Genomic DNA, 21,671 nt, shown 5'->3' with positions numbered 1-21,671 from the left:
TGGCATCTCCAGTAATTACATTTATTCTGAACAGTGTCACTTTTTCAGTAGAAAACAATGCCATTTTATCTTCTTTCCTTAAATGTAATAAAAGCTTATGCGTTCCAGAAAGGCTAACAACATTGCTCTGAACAGCACTTTTCTCATTCGGTTAAGTTCAGCGATTAAGACTATAGTGCATCCATGGTATTAATTACAAATATTGTTAAGGCCAAGCTTGACAGTTCTGGCAAAATGGTTCCTAAATAATCAGGATGGAAAATGTGGAATGTTTTCTTTAGAATCTCTGCCATATTTAACATTTTTTAAGTATGTCCATTCCATTTTTACAAAACTGCATTGAGAATAGCCAAAAGCAAGTCATACCCAAATCAAAATACTTCCACCCAGAAATATCTATGGGTTCATTCATCTGAAAGTACATGTAGAGGAGGAAGAACGAAACTTGAACTGTCCTTCAAGTAAACAACGGAAACAACGGAAATTCCAGGATAGTATACACAAAATTTCAGCCTTTGCCCTTTACCACCTAAGGGGAGCTGGTACTGGGAGCTTATGCAGACATTAGACCCTGCTGGGGTGATGTCATTCCATATTCTGCAGGAAAACCTTGGGGAGTTTGGTCTTCCTATTGGCAACCCCCTGCAGGCACCAGATTGCTTGTTGATGTTTTGTGCCTGTTGGTATTTTGTTCCCTTTGATCAGCTCCAGTGGAAAGGTCTCCAGTTCTGTTTTTATTCACAAGACTTGAGACCTCTTGTGCTGGTTAATTGACTGTCCTAAAAATGGTTCTTACAGTGGTTATTTACTCATCAGGGACTTGTCCCACTTTGCTGTGAATGTGCCCAGCTACACTTGTGTTGTTGAAAGTATGGTTGATACCCCCTAATGAGGGACACAGGTATCACTGTGCACAGACAGCAGGGAAGTTGTTCAATAAAAAATGACTATTACAGTTGCATGAAACAAGAAGTGGGCATTAGAGGAAGTGTGACTGTTACAATCTTGGGACTTCAAATTGACATGTGTGACTCGTGAAGTTATCTTTCTTTATCACTAAAGTATTTACTTCGCTATTCCTAAATTTTCCTGAAGAAGTGGATAGAGTAGGAGTCAGCTCCAGATTTGGGACCTCTCCTAAACTAACTGACTACATGAGCTTTACATCCCTGAGTTCCCACTACAGTCACCTGAGATCTAGTCAATACAGACAATGGAGCCCAGAGAAACCTACAGAGACACCAAAGTAGATTAATATCTGTTCTGTTGAGTAACTCTGCAGACTCACCGGATATAATGGAATCTGAAGCATACCTGCACTGTACTCATCAAAGTTCAGTTGTTTGAATCCAGACATGAATTATAATATGTTTGTAATATTTAGTGGTTTCTGCCGGTATGTCTCTTTTACATGGTTACTCTTTGGGTTAAACATTATTTTAATTATTTATTTATTCATTTCTTTATTTACTTTAAAATGTGACCACTCCACCTAAAAGACTAGAGTTGACACATGTCATGAATGATTAATAGGATAATAGATCGTTAGCTCTTTTGTAACATGCCTTTGCTGCTATCTTCTTCCATGATGTCATTTCTTTTGAACAAATATATCTCTGTCCCTTTTCAAACCACTTACCACTACTGCTGCTCACCTTTGAATTGTCTCTGCTTACCCAATTGTTCAACTAGCAAGCTTTCAGCAGAGCTAGATAACGTAGTTTTTCACCTTGGAGTTCATGACACTTCTTTATTAGGTCCTTCTCTGAAAAAGAGATTTTTTTTATTATTACTATTATTCATATCTTTCCATCTCTCTCTGAAAATGCCTTCTAGGAGAGACTTGAGTAGAAACGTGAGGACCTTTTAGTCTTTCAAGTAATACAGTACAGAAGACTATCATTTTTTTTTTTGCAATTTTCTTCTCTGTGGTCTTTTACTATTCTTTTATATACAACCTCCACTTATTTCTTGCACTGTTCTGTGCCACAGTATCAGAATCTCTGAAAAGGGAATAATAATATTTAACTAGTTTGAAGTGGAGTTAGATGCAGAGGTTCCTTATAGGAAGGGAATGGTGACCTGACAAGCATATTCCTGGATAACTGAAGAGCTTTTTTAACAGTTAGATTGAAGAAAAGTGGTGTGAAAATCCTGTAAAGAAGGTACACATTCTAGACCATAAAATATTATCATCAGCTTTAAGAAAAGAAAGGATGAACTTGATCTAGACCCTAGAATCTCTCTCTCTCTGTCCAATTTTTGGAAGGCACCTGATTCAATATCCCCACCACATTGTCAGTCTAATGTTATTTAAGAGCAGATCAGAACAGCAAAGGACAATTTTGATGCCTGTACAAGGAAGAATATTCTGTCCTTTCATAGAAACATAGAATCACAGAATGGTTTGGGTTGGAAACAATCTTAAAGGTCATCTAATTCCAACCCTCCTGTCATGGGCAGGGACACCTCCCACTAAATCAGGTTGCCCAAAGCCCCATCCAGCCTGGCCTTGAACACCTCCAGGGATGGGGCATCCACAGCTTCTCTGGCCAACCTGTGCCAATGCCTCACCTCTCTCTGAGTAAAGAACTTCTTCCTAATGTCTAATCTAAATCTATCCATTTTTTAGTTTAAATACATTACTCCTTGTCCTATCACTATACTCCCTGACAAAAAGTCCCTCCCCAGATTTCCTGTAGGCCCCCTTTAGATACTGGAAAGCCACTATAAGGTCTCCCCAAGGCTTTCTCTTCTCCAGGCTGAACAAACACAACTTCCTCAGCCTCTCTTCATAGGAGAGGTACTCCAGCCCTTTGATCATCCTCATGGCACTCCTCTGGACTCGTTCTGAGTTCATGTCCTTCTTATACTGGGGTCCCCAGAGCTGAATGCGCTACTCTGGGTGGGGTCTCATGAGAGTAGAGTAGAGACAGAGAATCACCTCCCTCAAACTGCTTGTGATGCTTCTTTTGATGCAGCCCAGGATACGGTTGACTTTCTGGGCTGCAAGTGCACATTGCCAGCTCATGTTGAGCTTCTAATCAACCAATACCCCCAAGTCCTTCTCCTCAGAGCTGCTCTCAATCTATTCTCTGCCCAGTCTGTATTTGTGTTTGGATTGCCCCAACCCAGATGCAGGACCTTGTACTTGCCCTTGTTGCACCTTATAAGGTTCGCACAGGCCCACCTCTCAAGCTTGTCAAGGTCCATCTGGATGGCATCCCTTCCTTCCATTGCATCAACTGCCCCACACAGCTTGGTGTCATCAGCAAACTTGCTGAGGGTGCACTCAATCCCACTGTCCAAGTCACCAACAAAAATGTTAAACAGCACCAGTCCCAATACTGACTCCCAAGGAACACTGCTTGTTACTGATCTCCACCTGGACATTGAACCATTGACTGTAACACTTTCAGCGTGACCATCCAGACAATTCCTTACCCACGGAGTGGTCCATACATCAGATCCATGTCTCTGCAACTTAGAGATAAGGATATCATGTGGGAAAGTGTCAAATATTTTGCACAAGTCCCAGTAGATGATGTCAGTTGCTCTTCCCTTGTCCACTAATGTTGTAACCCCGTTGTAGAAGAACACCGAGTTTATCAGTCATGATTTGCCCATAGTGAAGCCATGTTGACTGACACCTATCACCTCCTTATTTTCCATGTGCCTTAGGACAGTTTCCAGGAAGATCTGTTCCATGATTGTGTCAGGCACAGGGGCGAGACTGACTTGCCTGTAGTTCTCCAGGTCTTCCTTTATCTTTTTTTTAAAAGAGGGGTTACATTTCCCTTCTTACAGTCAGTGCAAACTTCACCAGACTGCAACGACTTCTCAGATATGATAGACAGTGACTTAGTAACTTCATCCACCAGTTCCCTCAGTACCCACAGATGTATCTCATCAGGTCCCATGGGCTTGTGCACCTTAAGGTTCCTTAGCTGGTCTCAAACCTGATCTCCTACACTGGGCAGTTCTTCATTCTTCTAGTCTCTGCTTTTGCTTTGTGGGATTTAGGCTAATTGAGCTTTGAATATTTCAATACTGGATACTTGCTTGACTTGTGGCTGTATTGTCTCATAACTGTCACACACATGAATGCAGAAACCCTCATGTATTATTTTCTTTTAGTATTTTTCCACAGCATGACAGAGGTAATACAGAATAGTGACAATGAGGTATATGTATGCTTCGAATCAGCATCCTGACAAGAGCTCTTCACATGATGCAGTATTAATAGAGGAGGACTGAAGTGGAGGCACACTAATTAACCTCTGTTTTAATGGGTCATTGCCAGATCTTACATGCAGCCAAAAACATTTAACTTACCATAATGAGTTGCATGAATTTTAGGGTATCAAATGTGCGGGACACATTTATCTTGGCTTAGTGAACACATGTCAAGTGAACTCTCCTTTATTTTAAATAAATGTTGTCAAGCCATTGCCTGATACCCTCTTAAGTGTATACAAACAAGCAGCGTAAGTTTTTCCTGATGTGAAAATAAGCATGTTCCTCATTTTTAGCCCCACATCTGTTAAAAAGTGGCCTTTTAAAAATGTTTTGTTAACATACATTTCATAAGCATTTCAATACTAAACAGGATTTCTATTTAATTCCTACAAAATAAGGTAGATTTTTTTTTTTTTTACAGTGAAAAGATTTTATGTTATTATGAGGGTATCCTCAGAGGAATTCATCGAACACTTTAATCATATGGCTCTCTGATATGATATGAGAGGGACTATATGGGGACTGATATGATTTACTCAAAAGGTGGATTTGTTATATGGCCATATTGAGCAAAGTATTATAATAGTGAAGGAATAAGAGAATATATAGCCTAAATACCTTCTGTTATAGGAGGCTGAAGGACACAAAATATCAAAAATATTTCTGGTTCTTGGAAGATAATCAGCTGTTGTTCCCAAACACACTATCTTAAGAGACCATGAGATATTTGCTTGAAAGTGGAACTACCTCAGGGCCAGACATTTCTGTGAAAACTTAGGCTTGCAGGAGTGGAAAGGACCTCCTGAGGGACTGGTATGCTTCTTGTTGTCACAAGAAACACGTGTAGTTTTTACACATCAGAAGTGGAGGGGAAGATAGCGAAATTCACAGGTCTGAAAGGCAGAAAAAAATCAAAACAATGTAGCTGTGCTAAAATTAGTACTATCTATATAGCGACATGGGGTAATTGAGGCAATTGTCCAGCCTGGGCTTTTTACCAGAATAAAAGGTGTTTGACAGAATAAAGCGTGAGCTCACTGCATGGTAGCTCACTGCCTGCTCTGTATTAGTTATCCCTACCTCTCATCATTTTTTTTCCCCTTTCATAGAGGTAACCCTGGTTTAGTGAAGTTTTGCATAACAGGTGGATTAAAGAATAGCAGAGTCCCTGTTCTCTCATTGTTTTGTGCATTGGCATGCTATGCAGACAGGAGCCCAGAAGAAATCTGCTGTCTCTAAGGGGAACATTATGCACCTCTGCTCCAAGTGAAGCTATTAGCAATGTGTGCTTTGCCTTCTTGAGTAAAAGTACAGTTCACCTCAGCTGGGGTTACCATCTAGACAAATGAAGGTGTTTATCCACAATGTGTTATCATTGTAGCTGAGGATTATTTACTAACTATTAAAACTACTTAGAGTGGGAATTCTTCATGCTTTTCACTGCAAAATATAAAAGTTAGAATCTGTCTTGCCTCCTAAAAATGCTGGGGATGGATTCCTTCATTTATTTTATTTTGTTTTTTTGTTTTGTTTTATTTTATTTTATTTTACTTTATTTTATTTTATTTTATTATTTTGTTTTGTTTTGTTTTGCTTTGTTTTATTTTATTTTATTTTATTTTATTTTATTATTTTATTTTATTTCAGATGTTTCATCTACTGCTGCATTTCATTTATGACATTTAATCCTGCTGACATCAAAAAGAGAATTTTCATGAATGTGTTTGTCTTTTACCCACATTGCACCTTTGAAATGAGATGTAGATTTTTAAACCACTCAAATTTTTTTTTGAAAACTTTGGGGTTTTATTTGTGATATTTGAGAATCTCCAGTAAAGATTTCCAACTCTTGGAATAGAACAGAGTTTTAGCTGTGTGATACAATCTGAAAATGGAAATGTGAAAGAGCTGTACTCTCCAGTATAAACCCAAGCTTGCACGGGGCCATCCATGTCTTTTTGCCTTTTCCTTGTGGTCTTATATATTTTTCATACAGATCATGATGTCACACAGCAGTTCACTCAAGTCTTCATCTTTCAATGCATTGTATCATGTGTTTTGATTAGCAAGAGTATATATGCTCCATAACTTGCAAACACTTTCTTCCATTTCTCTTTAAACTGAATGAAGATTGCTCTGGTGAAATGTATGGGCATGGATGTATAAAACAAATTCTGCCAGTGACACTGGATGCTTCTGTAGGTACTCCAGCCACTAAATGCACTGAATGCTACATAGCTGAAGGCAGCTGTTGTGGCTGTGTAGTTCTCTTTAACTATTGTAACCTGATTAACATAAAAACTAGTTTATTGCTAAATCTGTCCCATAAAACATTTCTTATGTGTGCATTAGTTTATATTATCCCTGTTTTTAAGCTCTGACAATAGAATTAAAATTTGTTTAAATGTTGTCCTTTTCATTAGGTGAATGGTAGTAAGGTTCCTCTAGATATGTCTTGTTCCAGATTGATCTCTAGCTTTATTAATAATTATACAGTTTATGAATGCAAAGCATACAGTCTGGAATTTCTGATAAATAAGCAACAATGAGAATTTGATCCTACTTGCTTTGGAGGACATTCAAATTCCTTTGGCCTATACCTGTTAATCAAGCTACCACTGCTAAAATACAGTGCTTGATATGTCTGTAACTAATGTTTACTGAGAAGCTTGTAATGGACATAATGACTAGAATGGATACTTAAATAATCTACAGGTAAGCTTAAAACATTCAAGGAAAGAATTTGTGGGAAGGGTCCTTGTTCTAGACTCAGGTTATTAATGTGAATTATCACAAATTTTTAGAAGGGAGAATCACATCTGAAATTGCCAATTACCTAGCTATTCTAATAACACAGAGCTCAAACAGTTCCTGTGAAGTATTAACTCAGTATGATACTAATGGGCCTAACATTTGGGTTTCCTCTTTTTTTTTTTAGGAACGGCTGGTGCTTTCTGTCTTACCACGGTTTGTAGTTCTGGAAATGATAAATGATATGACCAATGTAGAAGATGAACATTTGCAACACCAGTTTCATAAGATCTACATTCATCGCTATGAGAATGTCAGGTAAGTGGTGGAGCCTCTCTAATATTTAAGGTCTTAGCTGCTGCTAAATGTCTCTTGTTTGAGAGTTCTTCTTACATTGTTTTATCCATTAATAAATTAGAAAATTAATGTACTTCTACATAATAACTGAGTAGATAAACACTTAGGTGCCTTCTCTTACTCATCAGGATGGCTGGATGCTTTTGCCCTAGTGAGACCTGTTTGAACTGAACCTTTAGAGCTGTATCATTTGTGTATTTTATTTTGCTTTTTTCACTTTAGTTGTGTGCTCAGGGTTACAACGAATGTGAAGCTGTGCCTGCATGTGGACACAGACTCTGTCACAACCTTCCTATTGACCCTATGGACTGAGAAATGAGAAGACTGTAAGACCCTCTCATACATGCAGACATGTCATGTGTCTACTCTGATTAGTAAATATTTTCATTCAGTCCTTCTTATTATCACTTTCCTAATTCCGTTATCCCCCCTATTAAATTTTGCCTATCCCAAACTTAGGTTTAGGGGTAATAGTAATCCCAGAGCTGCTACTCACTTAATAAGTACTTGCTGTACATTTACATCAGGATGATCCGCTTCCATTCTATAATTTTACAGAATCTTTGAATTAAATGTGATCCCTCACAAACAGGATATTTAGATAAGTCCATAACATTTGCCATAAATTTGTCCCAAAACACCTGGGCAAGTGATTGAACTGCCATCACTGAAGGAAGAGAAAAATATGCGTCCTTGGATATGATGGGGTGTGATTAGCTAGAAAAGCATATACTTTGCCTTTTGATGAAATACAAATATAACTTTGTCTGGAACAGTTCAATAAATGCAATGTTGAACTTCTACGGAAGAGTAAATAGATTATCTGCTGCTTCTGTGGTTTTGCAGTACCTCATACATACTCTTTCATTAAATCTAGTGGAAGGTCTCAAGGACCTTTACAAAAGGTTTGCTTTGCGCTAAATTAACATATCTTTCATTACCCTTTTTCATTCTCAGTAAGTGTTGCTGTAGAGGAATCAAAACAGGGAGAAGATGGACCTTCTATATGAATGGAAAAGAGTTTTAGTTAAGGATAAAAACTCTAAACATAATTTAGAGCACAAATGCTGGTCTGTTCCTATGCATGCTGCCACAGACAAGATCTTTTCAGTTTCTCAGTATTTTTCCCTAAATGTTGAGCACACAACACTACTTGAACCAATGGGTTATCAACCCTTAAATTTAGTGTCCCATTATGTTTCTTTTGCTGTTTTGATAATGAAAACTGGAGAAATTGGTCATATGAAAGTTGTATTTTTATCACTATCTAGGCTATTATTAATACTCATTCCTCTTTGGGTAGTTTGGTAATTTTCCTTTTTTTCTTTTTTTTTTTCACAAATAAAAATCCCACCCAGACTGTGAGCCTTTTACTTTATCTTCATCCAATTGAGTCTTGTATGGTACATAGCTGTGCAAAGCCTGAAGATCACTATAAAAAAAAATGAAATCTTTGAAATCAAAGGCACTGTAAAAACCCACATATATAAAGATATATAAACCCACTCACAAAGAAACTATTAACAGACAGCTGGGTGACAAGTCTCTGCGCCTTCTATGCTATGGGTTCACTATGCCACAGTCTTCTCACAGATAAATGGGGACAATAGTGCTTATTAAGTCTCAGCTCTGCCTTTCTGAATATTCTGAAAGCCCAAAATTACATAAACCTTTTTCATTCTTGGTGGTATTTCCGTAGTCCTTTTAATATTTTTATTTGATACTCCAGAATCTCCAAAAGTGTAGAGCAAAAGTAGAATGATTTCAAAATATTTCCTTACTTGTAATTTATTTCTCAGTAATTATCTTCTCAGAACACACCTCTAATAGACACTGAATAAACACAGAGCACACAGAACACATAAAATGCACCAGATTGTAATTTATCACATGGAGTTACCAAAGGAAATAAACTGCATTATTAATATCTCTTCTCCTTTTTTTTTTTTAGCATTCTTTTTGCAGATGTTAAAGGATTCACCAACCTCTCCACGACTCTGTCGGCCCAGGAATTGGTTCGAATGCTGAATGAACTCTTTGCCAGATTTGATCGACTAGCACATGTGAGTTAAGCACAGCTTATTTGCAAAGGGGCATGGAGTCAACTCTGTATTTGGGGACCTTGGGGAAGATACTATAACCACCATTCAGATTTTTCCCACTGGAACTTTATACAGCTACTGAGGTTGGAAGACACTGACAAATTCTATCAAAAGTCATAGCAAGTGAAAGCTCAGATAGTTAGTTATCAGAGCTTTGGGCTTTTGTAATTCTGGAGATTGTCTACCACAGTTTCTACAGAAGTTTTGTAGTTCTGGTCCTTCCTGGATTTTATATTTTTTTAAGACCTTATCTTTATTTTGACTTTTCTTCTTAAAACTAAAGAAGGTTAGAAGACCAATTCATTTAAATGATGCATAATCGGCCATCACAGTCATTGAAAAGGTTAGTTGCTAGCAGGTTTTACAGCCTTTTGGTTGAATTCTATCTTACTCTACAATGAAATTAATTAAACAGAGTAATGGAATTTGTTATGTTAGACAAATCAGTTGCTACTTAATTCGTACTACATAATAGAAAAAAGCTAAGTGCAAAGCACAGAAATACAAGCACACTATAACCCATGCTCAACTTTGCTAGGCCTGTATTTTCTTTTCTTTCTTTTAAAGTTTATTTGGTCAAAGGCTGGTTTTGTTGCCACTATCTTTAGGTGTCAACATGTGAGTTGGCTAACTAATCTGCTACTGTAGCCAGTGAAGGTCTAGTCCTTGTACTTTCTCTCCTGATCTGTGAATTTGATTTTCTCTCCTACATGTCTTTTAGTTGACTAATCCAATTGTTTAGAGCAATCCTCTAAGGGGCAGAAGACACAGGGAAGAATTAGTGTGGAAGCTAAATGGATTTGGCAACAGTGGTTAAAGTGATCTAACCGTTACTAATTAGATTTATTTAAAAAAATAATAATAAAAAGAAAAATAAAGGCTTTTGGTTATGTTCCTTGGTTGTGGTTTCTCTGGTTGTCACAGTACCTGTCTGGTGTCCTGAAAATAGAGATTCCTAACAACTCCAGAGAGGAACAGAAAATCTGACAAAGCTCTGCATGGCTTTTGGCCTTTGTGTCCTAAATGTGGAGCTCTGCACTGTACAGAAAATCAAGATGTCTTACTCAGGGTTCTGGACACTCATGAATGGGTTGTCTGCATAAAATATAGGTGCCTAAATCTTGCAGTGGGCTTAACATATGCCTTTGGAAAATTTTGGAAGTGGACATGGACTGATCTGTGACATGAATTTTAAGTACATGTGATTTACATGAACCTAAATTTTGCTCTGTTGATGTTATATGAATCTTTCAAACCTGTCAGAGGTGTTTCTCAGAAAAAAAAAAAATCCCCGTTTTTTCATCTGATGGTCCCAGAAGATAGAGAAATTCTCATGTGTCTTGGGAATCTATTCCATTGTCTTAACACTCTCGCTGCTAATTCGGTATGCCTGGCTTCTCATTTGATTTTTCCGGATCGGAATTACATCCATTGATTCTTGCTATGGCCTACTTTTCCTAGACAAAAGAGCCATCTTGTAGCCTCTGATTTTCTCCAGGAATACATCTGTGTCCTTTGATCAAGTCACGTTTCAGGTTTCTTTTTGAAAAAAGAAACAGACCAAGCTCATTGTGAGTCTTTTTTTCCCCTGTAAAATTTATTCCTTCAAATGATTCTTGTAGCTGTTTTTCTGGGTTGCAGTTATTTTTTTTTCAGAATCTCTTTTAAACCATAGGTACCAGTACTGACAGCCATTTTCCTGGACCAACTTCCACACAGATCATCACCTTTCCTCCTATTCTCTCTTTCCTTGATCATTGTCCAAAGATCACAAGTTTCTGGATATACCATGACCACAGTATTTTACTGAAAATTATTCTTTTATTTTTTAAGGTCGTGCTGTCTTGTTATAACACATATACCTGCATGGTGCTTGATTATTTCACCAGTCTTATTTCTCCTGCAAATATTATTAGCAATGGTTTCATACTTCTCTATAAATCTTTGACAGCCCTTTTGGAAAGAGATCCTTTCAAAAACTCATTTGAATGATCTTCCCCTAATGAAGATTATACATTAGCACTTAGATTTCAGATCTTTCACTTAAATAGTTCTTAATTAGCTTAAGTAGAGTCATCATAACCCTTAATAGCCACTGTTACTCAAACTCTTGTTTTGCTTAGAATTACCATCAAAGCAAAGAGGTCAATTGCAGAAAGCTTGAGGAAGTTTCTTTGGATTTTGAGGAAAATCCTTACAAATCTTTATTACTTCCAAATAAAAATCATATTCTATAATCTCATAGAAAGGATTGTTTGACCTGCTATATATTCTTATATAAATCATATATTATTAAAAAAGACACTATTTCACAGCTTACTGAGCAACGTAGTTTAGCTTAGTTTCTTGTTTCTCTTATTCAGCCTTTGTTTTCCTTCTGCAATGCAGAAGCAATGAGAGGTCTGATTTTTTTTTATTTATTTATTTTTTGAAATCTTCAGCTGGTTGCATCAAGTAGTATGACATATGCTTATGAATATAATTAATAAAAAATTCCATAATATCTGTATCATTACCACAGAACACTTTAAATCAAAATTAGAACTCAGTTCAATATTTCTTAGAAGAAAGAAATGTAATGTTGCGTTATATACAGCTACTTCCCCCTTCTAATTGCTCTATGATATTTGTGAAAGATTTGTAGTTATTAAAGATGAAAGAGGCAGTTGGAAAAGAAGAAAAACAAGTTGGCATAAAACAGAGATGAAGAAAAGGTTTCTCTGTATATCCATCTACTGTGAGGTCTAAACAGAAACTTAATTAATATTAATGTTTTCCTTAGGCAGAAATTCTGATGAGAGAATGGAAATAAGTTGACATTCAGCAAAATACTTTAAGCCTAAAAAAGATCCAGCTTTTATGAAACAATACTTATTTCTGACATTTGTTTTTCCTCTGCCTTCTATGCAGTGCTAGATGTCAGCAAACACTATGATTTAAATAGTTTGTCATATTTATTAATGTATCTACACTATGAGTAGATTCGGTTTCAGATATGGCAGAGGAAAGAGTAAAACCCTAAAGAGAGGACACTTTTGTAAGTTTTGTCACAATAGCAGCTGAGATGTAGTTCAATGTCATTAAGATATAAAGGTAAAATCAAGACACAACATTTTAATTTAGACACATGCACATGCTGCTAGATAAACACACAGTCATATTTGAAATTAGACCCATCCTTAAAACGAAGCATTGATGCTGAAACAGAAATCTTTACACAAAAGACTAAAATTAATATTTCATATAAGAATTTACTGATTAACCTGTAAGACACTTCATTTCTTCGCAATTTCATCAGCTTTCATTTGATAAACCAGAATATCCATGCCTCTTACTTAGAGGAGCTGTAGATGCTAAGTGGAAGATTCACAGTTTAATGAGCTTTTTTTCTCTTTAAGTCAGTAGCCTAGTGTTAGTGGGAGAGTTATGTAATGTGAATCACAAGTTACTTACACGTGTTTAAGAATTGATTACCTTTTTTTCCTAAGAGAGATGGTCTTTTTTCTGTAACACTGGTTGAATTCTGTCTTGGGAGATTTCAGACAACCTGCTAAAAAGTTCACCACAAGGGAATTATTGGTCTTGCTTGTGAATAGAGTTTCCAGGGCTGGAAACCCATCTAACTAGTGAGATCTTCAGCCAAGAATGCATCGCATAACCCCTGTACATGACCTCACCACAAAGAAGGAAGAGTGGAGGGCATTAAAGGCTCCTTTGTCTCCTCAATAAAGACACTCTTGTTGCAGTGTTTTACTTTTCCTTGACACATTTTACTTCTGAGGTAGCAGTGCTTTGTTCTTTTGTGAAATGATATTCAAGCATGTAACTCTCAGAACTCCCTAGAGTTCCTAAACAAAACTGTCTGTTTAAACGTATGGAGCAGTAAATAAAGGTGTGAATCTCCATTCTTATATGTTTCGGGTACTGTATTAAGAAACAAAGTTAACTGGATTGTGAGCATACATATTTGATATTTAATTAGTTATAAGGACATTATACAAATTTATAGTAACAGGGAGAAGTGAATATTCTTTTTGCAGTACTTAAGGTTTTTTCCCTCCTCACCAATGTCAATAATTAATTGTCTAATACCAGTGAATAAACAACACTACTAAACAATCTTATTACTAAAGTTATAGTATTTCAGATGCTAAAGAGTCCAGTGAATCATCAAAGGTTCTAGGCAGCCAAATAAAGCAGTAGTCCATAAGATAGTTTTAGAAATGCTTGTCACCATAATTAATCTACAGGTGTTTTATGAAAAAATCAGATGAAAATGACTGATTAAAGAAATAAATCACTGTGGAAGTGGTTGAAATTTTAGGAATAGAATCACTTAAGTCCAAACCAAAAAAAAAAAAAAAAAAAAAAAAAAAAAACCTTTGTTGACTAAATTGAGATTTGGATAAAATTCTGGATTTACAAGTGTACTATCGAGAAATGTCCACCTTGCCCTTTATGCATCTGCAGTCTTAGAAATTCCTAAGAGGCACAGGCTATGCTCATTTCCATGCGGAACTGCATAGAATCCCAGAATGGTTGAGTTTGGAAGGAACCTCTGGAGATCATCTGGTCCAATCCCCCTGCTTAAGGAAGGACACCTAGAGATGATTGCCCAGGACCACGTCCAAGCAGCTTTTGAAGATCTCCAAGGACGGACACTCCACAACTTCTCTGGGCAGCCCGTTCAAGCACTCAATCACTCACATAGTAGAGAAGTGCTTCCTGATGTTCAGACTGAACATCCTGTGTTCCAGTTTATGCCCATTGCCTCATGAGATTCAGTGGGCTCTGCCTTTGCAGGAAAGAAACACACCTTGAATCGTTGTAACAGGAGTGTCTGTACTTAAAAACAGTCATGGCACCACCTACTAATCAACACTGGTTAGGAAGAGTGGTTGCTCACCAAATACAGAAGTCACAGCCATTTCTTCCACAGCACCGCAAGGGACAGATGCATAGATATAATATATCAGAAAACTCATGCAGGAATGTTCTTTAGTTCCTTCCATGGAACAAGAGACCCCAAAACCATATTTTCTGTCAGCCTACAGAATTCCTAACCACCCAGCCATAGGTTAGTCTCCAAAAGAAGTCATTCCTTACATGATCTGTTAAACTGGTGTCCAGTGTAAAAATATTTAAGTATTCCCTGGTGTAGTCGGAGGATACATGATGGTGCATTGTCATGTATTTTCCTTCACTTATATAAAAAAATAGAAACAGTCCTGGCAGCCATGACCCAAAACCTGATCCTCCTTTCTGCCTGAATCACCAGACTAGAGAATTTCCTTCCATCTGGCTTTGTCAAGGTCCTAGCTCTGTTTTCAAAAGTGGCAGAGCTGCAATAAGAGAAACCTGGATGGACTTCTTTCTCGAGCCCTCTCAAACCAGCCTGCTGATTAAGAGTTTTGGCGTAGGCCCCATTCATGCTGAGAAAGGCCTTTTATCTAGGTATCCTGTACCTTTGGCAAACATTTCAGGAGTTGAGCTGTTGCATACAAAGGCCAAGTCCCTGCTTCCTCCTTCTCTGTCACTTTTAAAAGATATACATGTATAATCTCTTTGTTCTACAGTTCAGCCTCAATAATTTCTCAACCACAGTGTTCAAATTTTATCTTGAAATTAGAAAAATTGGTAATGTGGATTTTCTTATGGGCTGTTAAGTAGCCTATTCCCTTGAAAAGTAGGTGAAGTGATTAATTCACCACAGGCAGATTTAAAAATGTGGTGTAACATACAAAACACTCCCCCCCCCCCCCCCCCCCCCAAAATTTAGCTGAAGGAAACAAGAAATATTAATGAAGTTTCTGTCAGCTTTGTTCAGTAACTTGATATTTGAGTAACTCATTTCTTCAGTTCCACTTTATGACAGTTTACTTTGTTCCCTTTCCAGTCACTAAGGGTGTATTTAATAAGCTTAAACATAAATCATTCAAATGCATTAGGTAGTTATCTATGAAAGAGCTGCATATTTTCTTTTGCACTGAATTAAGTTGATTTTGAAAAAAAAAATAATCTTATCAATTACCTCTGAATCCATCTAAAATTACTATTACTTTTATCTGAGTGTTTGAGCCTGTTCAACATCCCCAGGCAAAAATTCTACTGATTTCAAATGATCTTGGCAGAATCAGGCCCCTTAATTTTTAACTTTTATCAAATGAGAGGCTACAAATAAGGAGGAAAAAAGCCTCTATTTGTGACATGCTTTGAAATTAATTGATACCATCAGCAAATAGCACTACTGACTGATTTTGGGAAGGGTGCAAGATGACGGATACTGGTGTGAATGTCTGTACAATATCATCTGTCATGTACATGCCCAAGGAGAACTTCTGAAATTACTCGTGAGAAGGTGAAGGGGAGTAGAATAAAATAAAGAAAAGATCATGACAGCCTAAAAGGAGTATAAGAATTTAACACTGCCATGTAACAACTGCTGCATCAAAATTCTTGTATATCCATTTTCTCTTATTTAAGTCATTTACTCATTTTGCAGTTACTTCATACTTTTTTTGATTTTTCATCCATTTTTATTTAATGGTAACAGACAACTATTTGATAATGTCACAGTGAGATGTTGTTAGGAATTGGGTTTGAGTGAGCTTTAAAGTGTGAGGAAAGGTGATCCTTAACGCTGCTGCTATCATTTTCTACCACTAAAAAGCAGGTAGGCACAAACAAAACTATCTCCTATTTATCACTGCAGCATGGCTAGTCAAAGGACACACATTACCCATAAATCTAGCCTTAATATACTAATTCAACCAGACTGGCAAAGCATCTAACTAAACTGTAGGTGTGATTCAGCTACAGAGTTATCAGAGGAGATCTCAGAAGACCACACAGTCTTCCACTGCCAAAGCAGATACTATCAGTCCTCTGTCCTTCCTTGCAGTTGTTGAACTATCTTTCACTAACTAAAACATTTCCAGTGATAAAAAATCCATGGTTTACTTACAAAATAAGTATGGGGAATATAAAATATAAAGGGAAATATAAAAGGGGTAAGGACAATATAACCATACTGTAACTCATTTATCAGTAAGAACAGTTCAACTAACAAGACAAATTAGGAAGACAAGGAGTCATTTAAATATTCCTTGTGGATTCTGTTGCCAATAGAGACACCCTGCATGGTTCTTGCACCAATGCAGAAAGACATATGTCTTGTGTCATGTCTGTTAGTGCTGTGTGGGTGCCTCACATACCCAGGGGTCATGCCAATGCACCATAAGCTTATGTGCAGACAACTGAATTAAAGCCCAGCTGACTGCTTTAGCTGTGAGCTGAATCACTATAGGTTTAACTGAATGCATTTCCTGTCTCCCTTTTGACTGTAATGGCAGCCTTGGCTGCTGGCTGACATATGGACACCTATATATAGTCATGTCAGTTTGGATAGCTCACTTCTGTAAATTACTTCTTCCTGAGCTTTGGCAAATGACTGTAGAGATGACATATCAAGGCAAAAAAAAAAAAAAAAAAAGTACACATTCATGTGCAGCTGAAATTATTTCCTGTGTCACATGCACTCGCATTTACATACATCAAACCCTCATTAGCAGGTCTTGTTCATTAAGATTCTTCTTTCTTATTTTTATCAAAATCACACCTTTTTGTAGTGGTCTGTCTTGTTCTGGTTTTCAGTAAATGAGGAGACATAGCCATGACAGAGGTCTCATTTGACTTTAATAGAATCAGTGCTTCAACCAGTTTAAATGAGACATTATGATCCAAATCCAGGCATTTTTCCTGCTGCATACTGAGTTTTCTAACTGTGGAATTAGATGCTCACTTAATAGGTGAGTCCCATGTCTTCAGATAGGAAGGTACCACAGAATCTATGGTACTACTTGAGTAGTAACTAACAGGTACTACTTGAGTCATATCTTTCTTTCTTTCCTGAAAATTGAATATTTTCCCATTTATTTCTAATTATACTATGGATTCATCAGTTGTAATCTATGTGTAGTGGGTCTGAATGTTGTTGAGGTGCTGCCTTTTGTTTTACTGCACTTCAATCAAATTAATATAATGTTATAAATGCTTTTTCTACATTGTTGATGTAAAATCACATGACAATTAGAGTGTGGAATTCATTGAATGGCACTATTAGCAAAGACAAAGAACCACAGAATCTGTGTTTTATTATATCTTTATATCTTTGCCATTTTTCTAAGTTGGGAACACAGGAAAGTTTGAAGAGGAACACAGTTTAACATGCACTCAGTTGTGTCATTGAGTGCTCATTAATAGCTGATTAGCTGTAGTATTTCATAGTTTTATAGAACAAACAAAAATTTAGATGGAAATTGCTGTAAAGTCAAATCTCTCATTCTTTCCATTGAGCGGGAAATGTATAAAAATAATATTTCAGTGGATTTTAGGATGTGAAATTTCAGTTGCAAGCCTATGGAACATACTCATTGCTCATTTGTGTGGGTCTGCAGAGGGAATGAAGAGAAAGGAACAAGGAAAGAAGAGTTACATGTGAAATTTGTCATTTTAGAATCCTGACTCTAGTTTTGAATTTCTCAGTGAAACTTTGGCATCTAGATATTGCACTCTTAGAGCCAGTGATAGTAGTAGCTGGAGATGAAGCCAAGGCTTCAGACACAGTCAGCTCCTACTGATGGTTTAAGGAGATTTCAGGCTGAATCAGTTTACTTTGTCCCTGTGACCAGAGCAAATTTTACCTTCACTGGTATGTGTTAAGCTTCAGCTGACTTCAGCAAAAGCTTTGGGTACAAAGATTTTGGGTGAAAGCATTTGGGTACAAAAGATTTGGGTATGAAATCATGCTATGTGCAAGTGTGGCCTCACCTGACTACTGTGTACAGTTTTGAGTGCTACAATATAAGAAGGATAAAAAACTAATAAAGAGCGTCCAAAGAAGGGCAATAAAAGACTCAATGATCATTATGGATCCCTTTCAACTTGGGTTATTCTGTGATCCTATGATTGTAAGTGTTTAGGGTTTTTTTGCCACTTTGGATTTTTAAACACTTGCCTGAGATTCAGTACAAATTTTTATTCTTCCTAGGCAAAATCTTGAATAATAACTTAGACTCCCATTCATTTGGCCAGTACTCAGTTTCTGAGGATTGTCAGCATTCATGTTTGCTCCTGTATCCTACTTAAAGTTGTCTTTTCCCCAATAGGACTAGCGTATCCCTGCTCCTCTTTGATTAGTGCAGCCTTCACCACAGGTTGGTGGAGAGAAAGAGAAGAAAAGCTGAAATATACACCACAGGCAAAAATTTGCTATTTTCTACTGATTCAGATTTAGAAATTATCTTGCTTTCCAATAATGACCGGTCTTCATTTTAATGTCCTCTCATTGGAGCCTTTACTGATTGAAAGTTAATCTTGCATTTCAATGATCTCCCCATCATGAAAATGCGTCCCTGACTCAACTTGCAGTACGTCCTGCCCCTATGCACTTGCAGTTGTGTCCTCCAATTGTTATGGTCCCTGTTCCTCAGCATTGATTATCACCTGTGGATGCCAGGCCAGCAGAATACTTTGGGCATGATTACAGCTTATTTTGGGCTTACTTGTTCTGCTTGTCTGGGAACTGCAAAAGTTTTGGCAACTCACTAGAAAAGGATCTTCTAAAATAATGATCTAATCACACCACAATATGTCCTTTCAGTCTATCTAATCACACCACAGTATGTTCTTTCAGTCTATAAGGATACAGTTAATAAGTATTTAAGGAATAAAACTCAATATTTGCTTCCAGGGTAAAGAATGTTTCCAGCTGGATGCCAAGTAAATATCATTTCTCCACAGTACAAGCCTAAGACAAGACACCTTTGATATTTTTGTGATGCAGATACTTGATCAGCTCCTATAGCTGTTGGGAATGCGACAGTGGAAAACAGGTGGGAAGGCATTATCAGTAGGACAAAAGAGGTTTCTCTCCTTTATTTCCAGTGCAAAAAGGGGCAGAAAGAATGACCTGGAGGAATATAGTCTAAAATGTGTTATTCATTATCTCAGCTGGTATTTCTGAATCCTTGGCGTAGTTTCCAGTCTAACTCTGCTGAGACCTTTCTCACCATCAGCAAGTCCACCTCTGCCTGACATAACACAGAAATGGCTATTATCCTTTTTTTTTACTGAAAAAGTAAAGGCGATTTATTTCAAGAAAAAAATAAATCAAGATCATACTAGTTGCAAACAGGAAACATCCCTTACATTACTTTCCAGTACTATTTCCAACAAGTTTCAAATTCATCGTAAAATTATAAGAACACAACTGCAAATCTTTTCTTTCTCTTTTGATATATTTACATCTAGGAACATCATTGTCTTAGAATAAAAATCCTGGGGGACTGTTACTACTGTGTGTCTGGGCTCCCAGAACCTCGCCAGGACCATGCACACTGCTGCGTTGAAATGGGGCTCAGCATGATCAAAACTATCAGGTAATATGATTTTTTCTTCTTTTTTCATTCGTACTGACAATGTCTTGTACTTCCTATCTAAGAATGTTATTACTAGACAATTAGTTCTTTTGGTGGTTCAGAGATCTCAGGGTTATCACTGTGAAAAGAACAAGACTTTTTCAATCCATACAAGGCACCATATGTGTGGAAACAGATACTAAATGCTACCTTGTCTATAAGCTAGTTTCCAAGGTAAGGTGTTGACACCAGTGTCTATTTAGTGTTTTAATTATTTTTTATTGTATTAAAAGGATTACAGCAAACAATTTAGTCTGCTCATCCTCAACCTCCTCTTAAAAATGGCAACAGTATAAAGTGAGAACTGTTAAGATCTGTGAAACTTATTGCTCTCAAAGCACACACAGCTACTGTGCTACATGGTCTGCAGCAGCTAGTCCGTCATTTACCATGACATCTCCAAAAGAGGTTTTCTCAGTCTTTTTTATCCACTTTATCAATTTTTCTGACATTCCCTTTTCCAAATCCTTCTTCTGTTGCTGTATTCCCTAAAACAGTGTTTCCTATCCTGAACATTCTCCTCTTCTCATGGATGTTTTGCCATGCAATATCTTTGTCTGCTTCTTTTCCAGACCGCTTTCCTCCTTTAATCTGAATGTGTTTCATTATGTACATTAGAAAGTTAGGGTGTACTGCAGCTACTTTACTGAGATCTTAATAGAGAAAGAATTTGGCAAAAAATAATAAATGGAAAATGTAACTGAGTAATGATTATGCAACAATGATCTCTAAGGTTGGATTCAAATATCACAGACTAAATGTTGCACAAAGTAATCAATATTTTGCTTCTGGAATCCCCACAGTGAAAGCGAAACATGAATTAGAGAAAAAAAACGTTGATGAAAAAAAGTATTGTTAAAAATATTTAGAGATGTATATTAAATCAGTTGCATTTGTTTGGTAATATCATCCACAATGAACCCATTGTAAGTCATTCTTCTTTTCTGAGTTTCTCTGAATTTCCTTATATATGTGGAAGTCTCTAAAATGCTGGTGTCCTGTTATGAAGTAGGTCTCAAAGACTGTACTCCAACAGAAATAGTACTGTAGTTTTCATATCTTAAATAATATGTGCACCCTACAGGAGCTGTGAAACCAAAGCTTAGTAGGACTTTGGTCATCCCAGGCTAATTCAGTTCAGATTGTCTTCACTTTGTTTGATAATGATAGTATTTCTGGCCATCCGATAAGGTTTTCCCATGGATTTTCCGTTCAGATTACAAAAGTGGTATCTTACTTATCTTAATGTGCAGCCATATAGTAAACAGGGAGGACCAATCCTGCTATAGGATATTACAAATACTTCAGTCTGTCAAACTCAGTCAATACATCTGAGAGAACTTAGAATTACCAACGGTCCATTAATTAGAACTGAAATTGATAGAACTCGTTCAGTTAAAATGAAAAAACTTATTTGAAAAACTGAGTTTCTGTTATATTGATCTGTGCATATTTGATCTATAACCTGTTTAAAATGACATTTTTATGATTGTAATGTATTTAATCTTTATCTGAAGTTTTTATGAAACAAATATTTGGTATGTTAAAAATAGTTGGAAATGACCCAAGATATAAGAAACTATCTTTCAGATTTTCACAATTATATTCAAATTGTATAGATGAATTCACAGCCTTCTTGCAAGGCAGAGAAAGTTTACAGGAAACATCTAAACATTTAAAGAGTACTGATAAAGACGACATGAACCATTGTTTCTTCTCCATCTTGCAGAGCTCTGTGTTAGTT

At 36.8% G+C, this 21,671-nt stretch overlaps 1 protein-coding gene across 1 annotated transcript in view; it reads left to right on the top strand.

Annotated features, from left to right (window-relative positions):
• ADCY8 (adenylate cyclase 8) overlaps nt 1-21,671 on the top strand; it is a 125,025-nt gene that overhangs the window by 41,307 nt on the left and 62,047 nt on the right. Inside the window, exons 3-5 of the mRNA XM_035556245.1 lie at nt 7,178-7,308; nt 9,299-9,410; nt 19,761-19,888. Of these exons, the coding sequence (XP_035412138.1) occupies nt 7,178-7,308; nt 9,299-9,410; nt 19,761-19,888 (371 nt within the window). The remainder of the gene's footprint in view (nt 1-7,177; nt 7,309-9,298; nt 9,411-19,760; nt 19,889-21,671) is intronic.

The sequence above is a fragment of the Cygnus atratus genome, chromosome 2 (genome assembly GCF_013377495.2).
Source record: "Cygnus atratus isolate AKBS03 ecotype Queensland, Australia chromosome 2, CAtr_DNAZoo_HiC_assembly, whole genome shotgun sequence".
Classification (NCBI taxonomy): Eukaryota; Metazoa; Chordata; class Aves; order Anseriformes; family Anatidae; genus Cygnus; species Cygnus atratus.
Note: the sequence above shows the minus strand (reverse complement) of the source record. Positions and strands in the feature narration are given on the sequence as shown.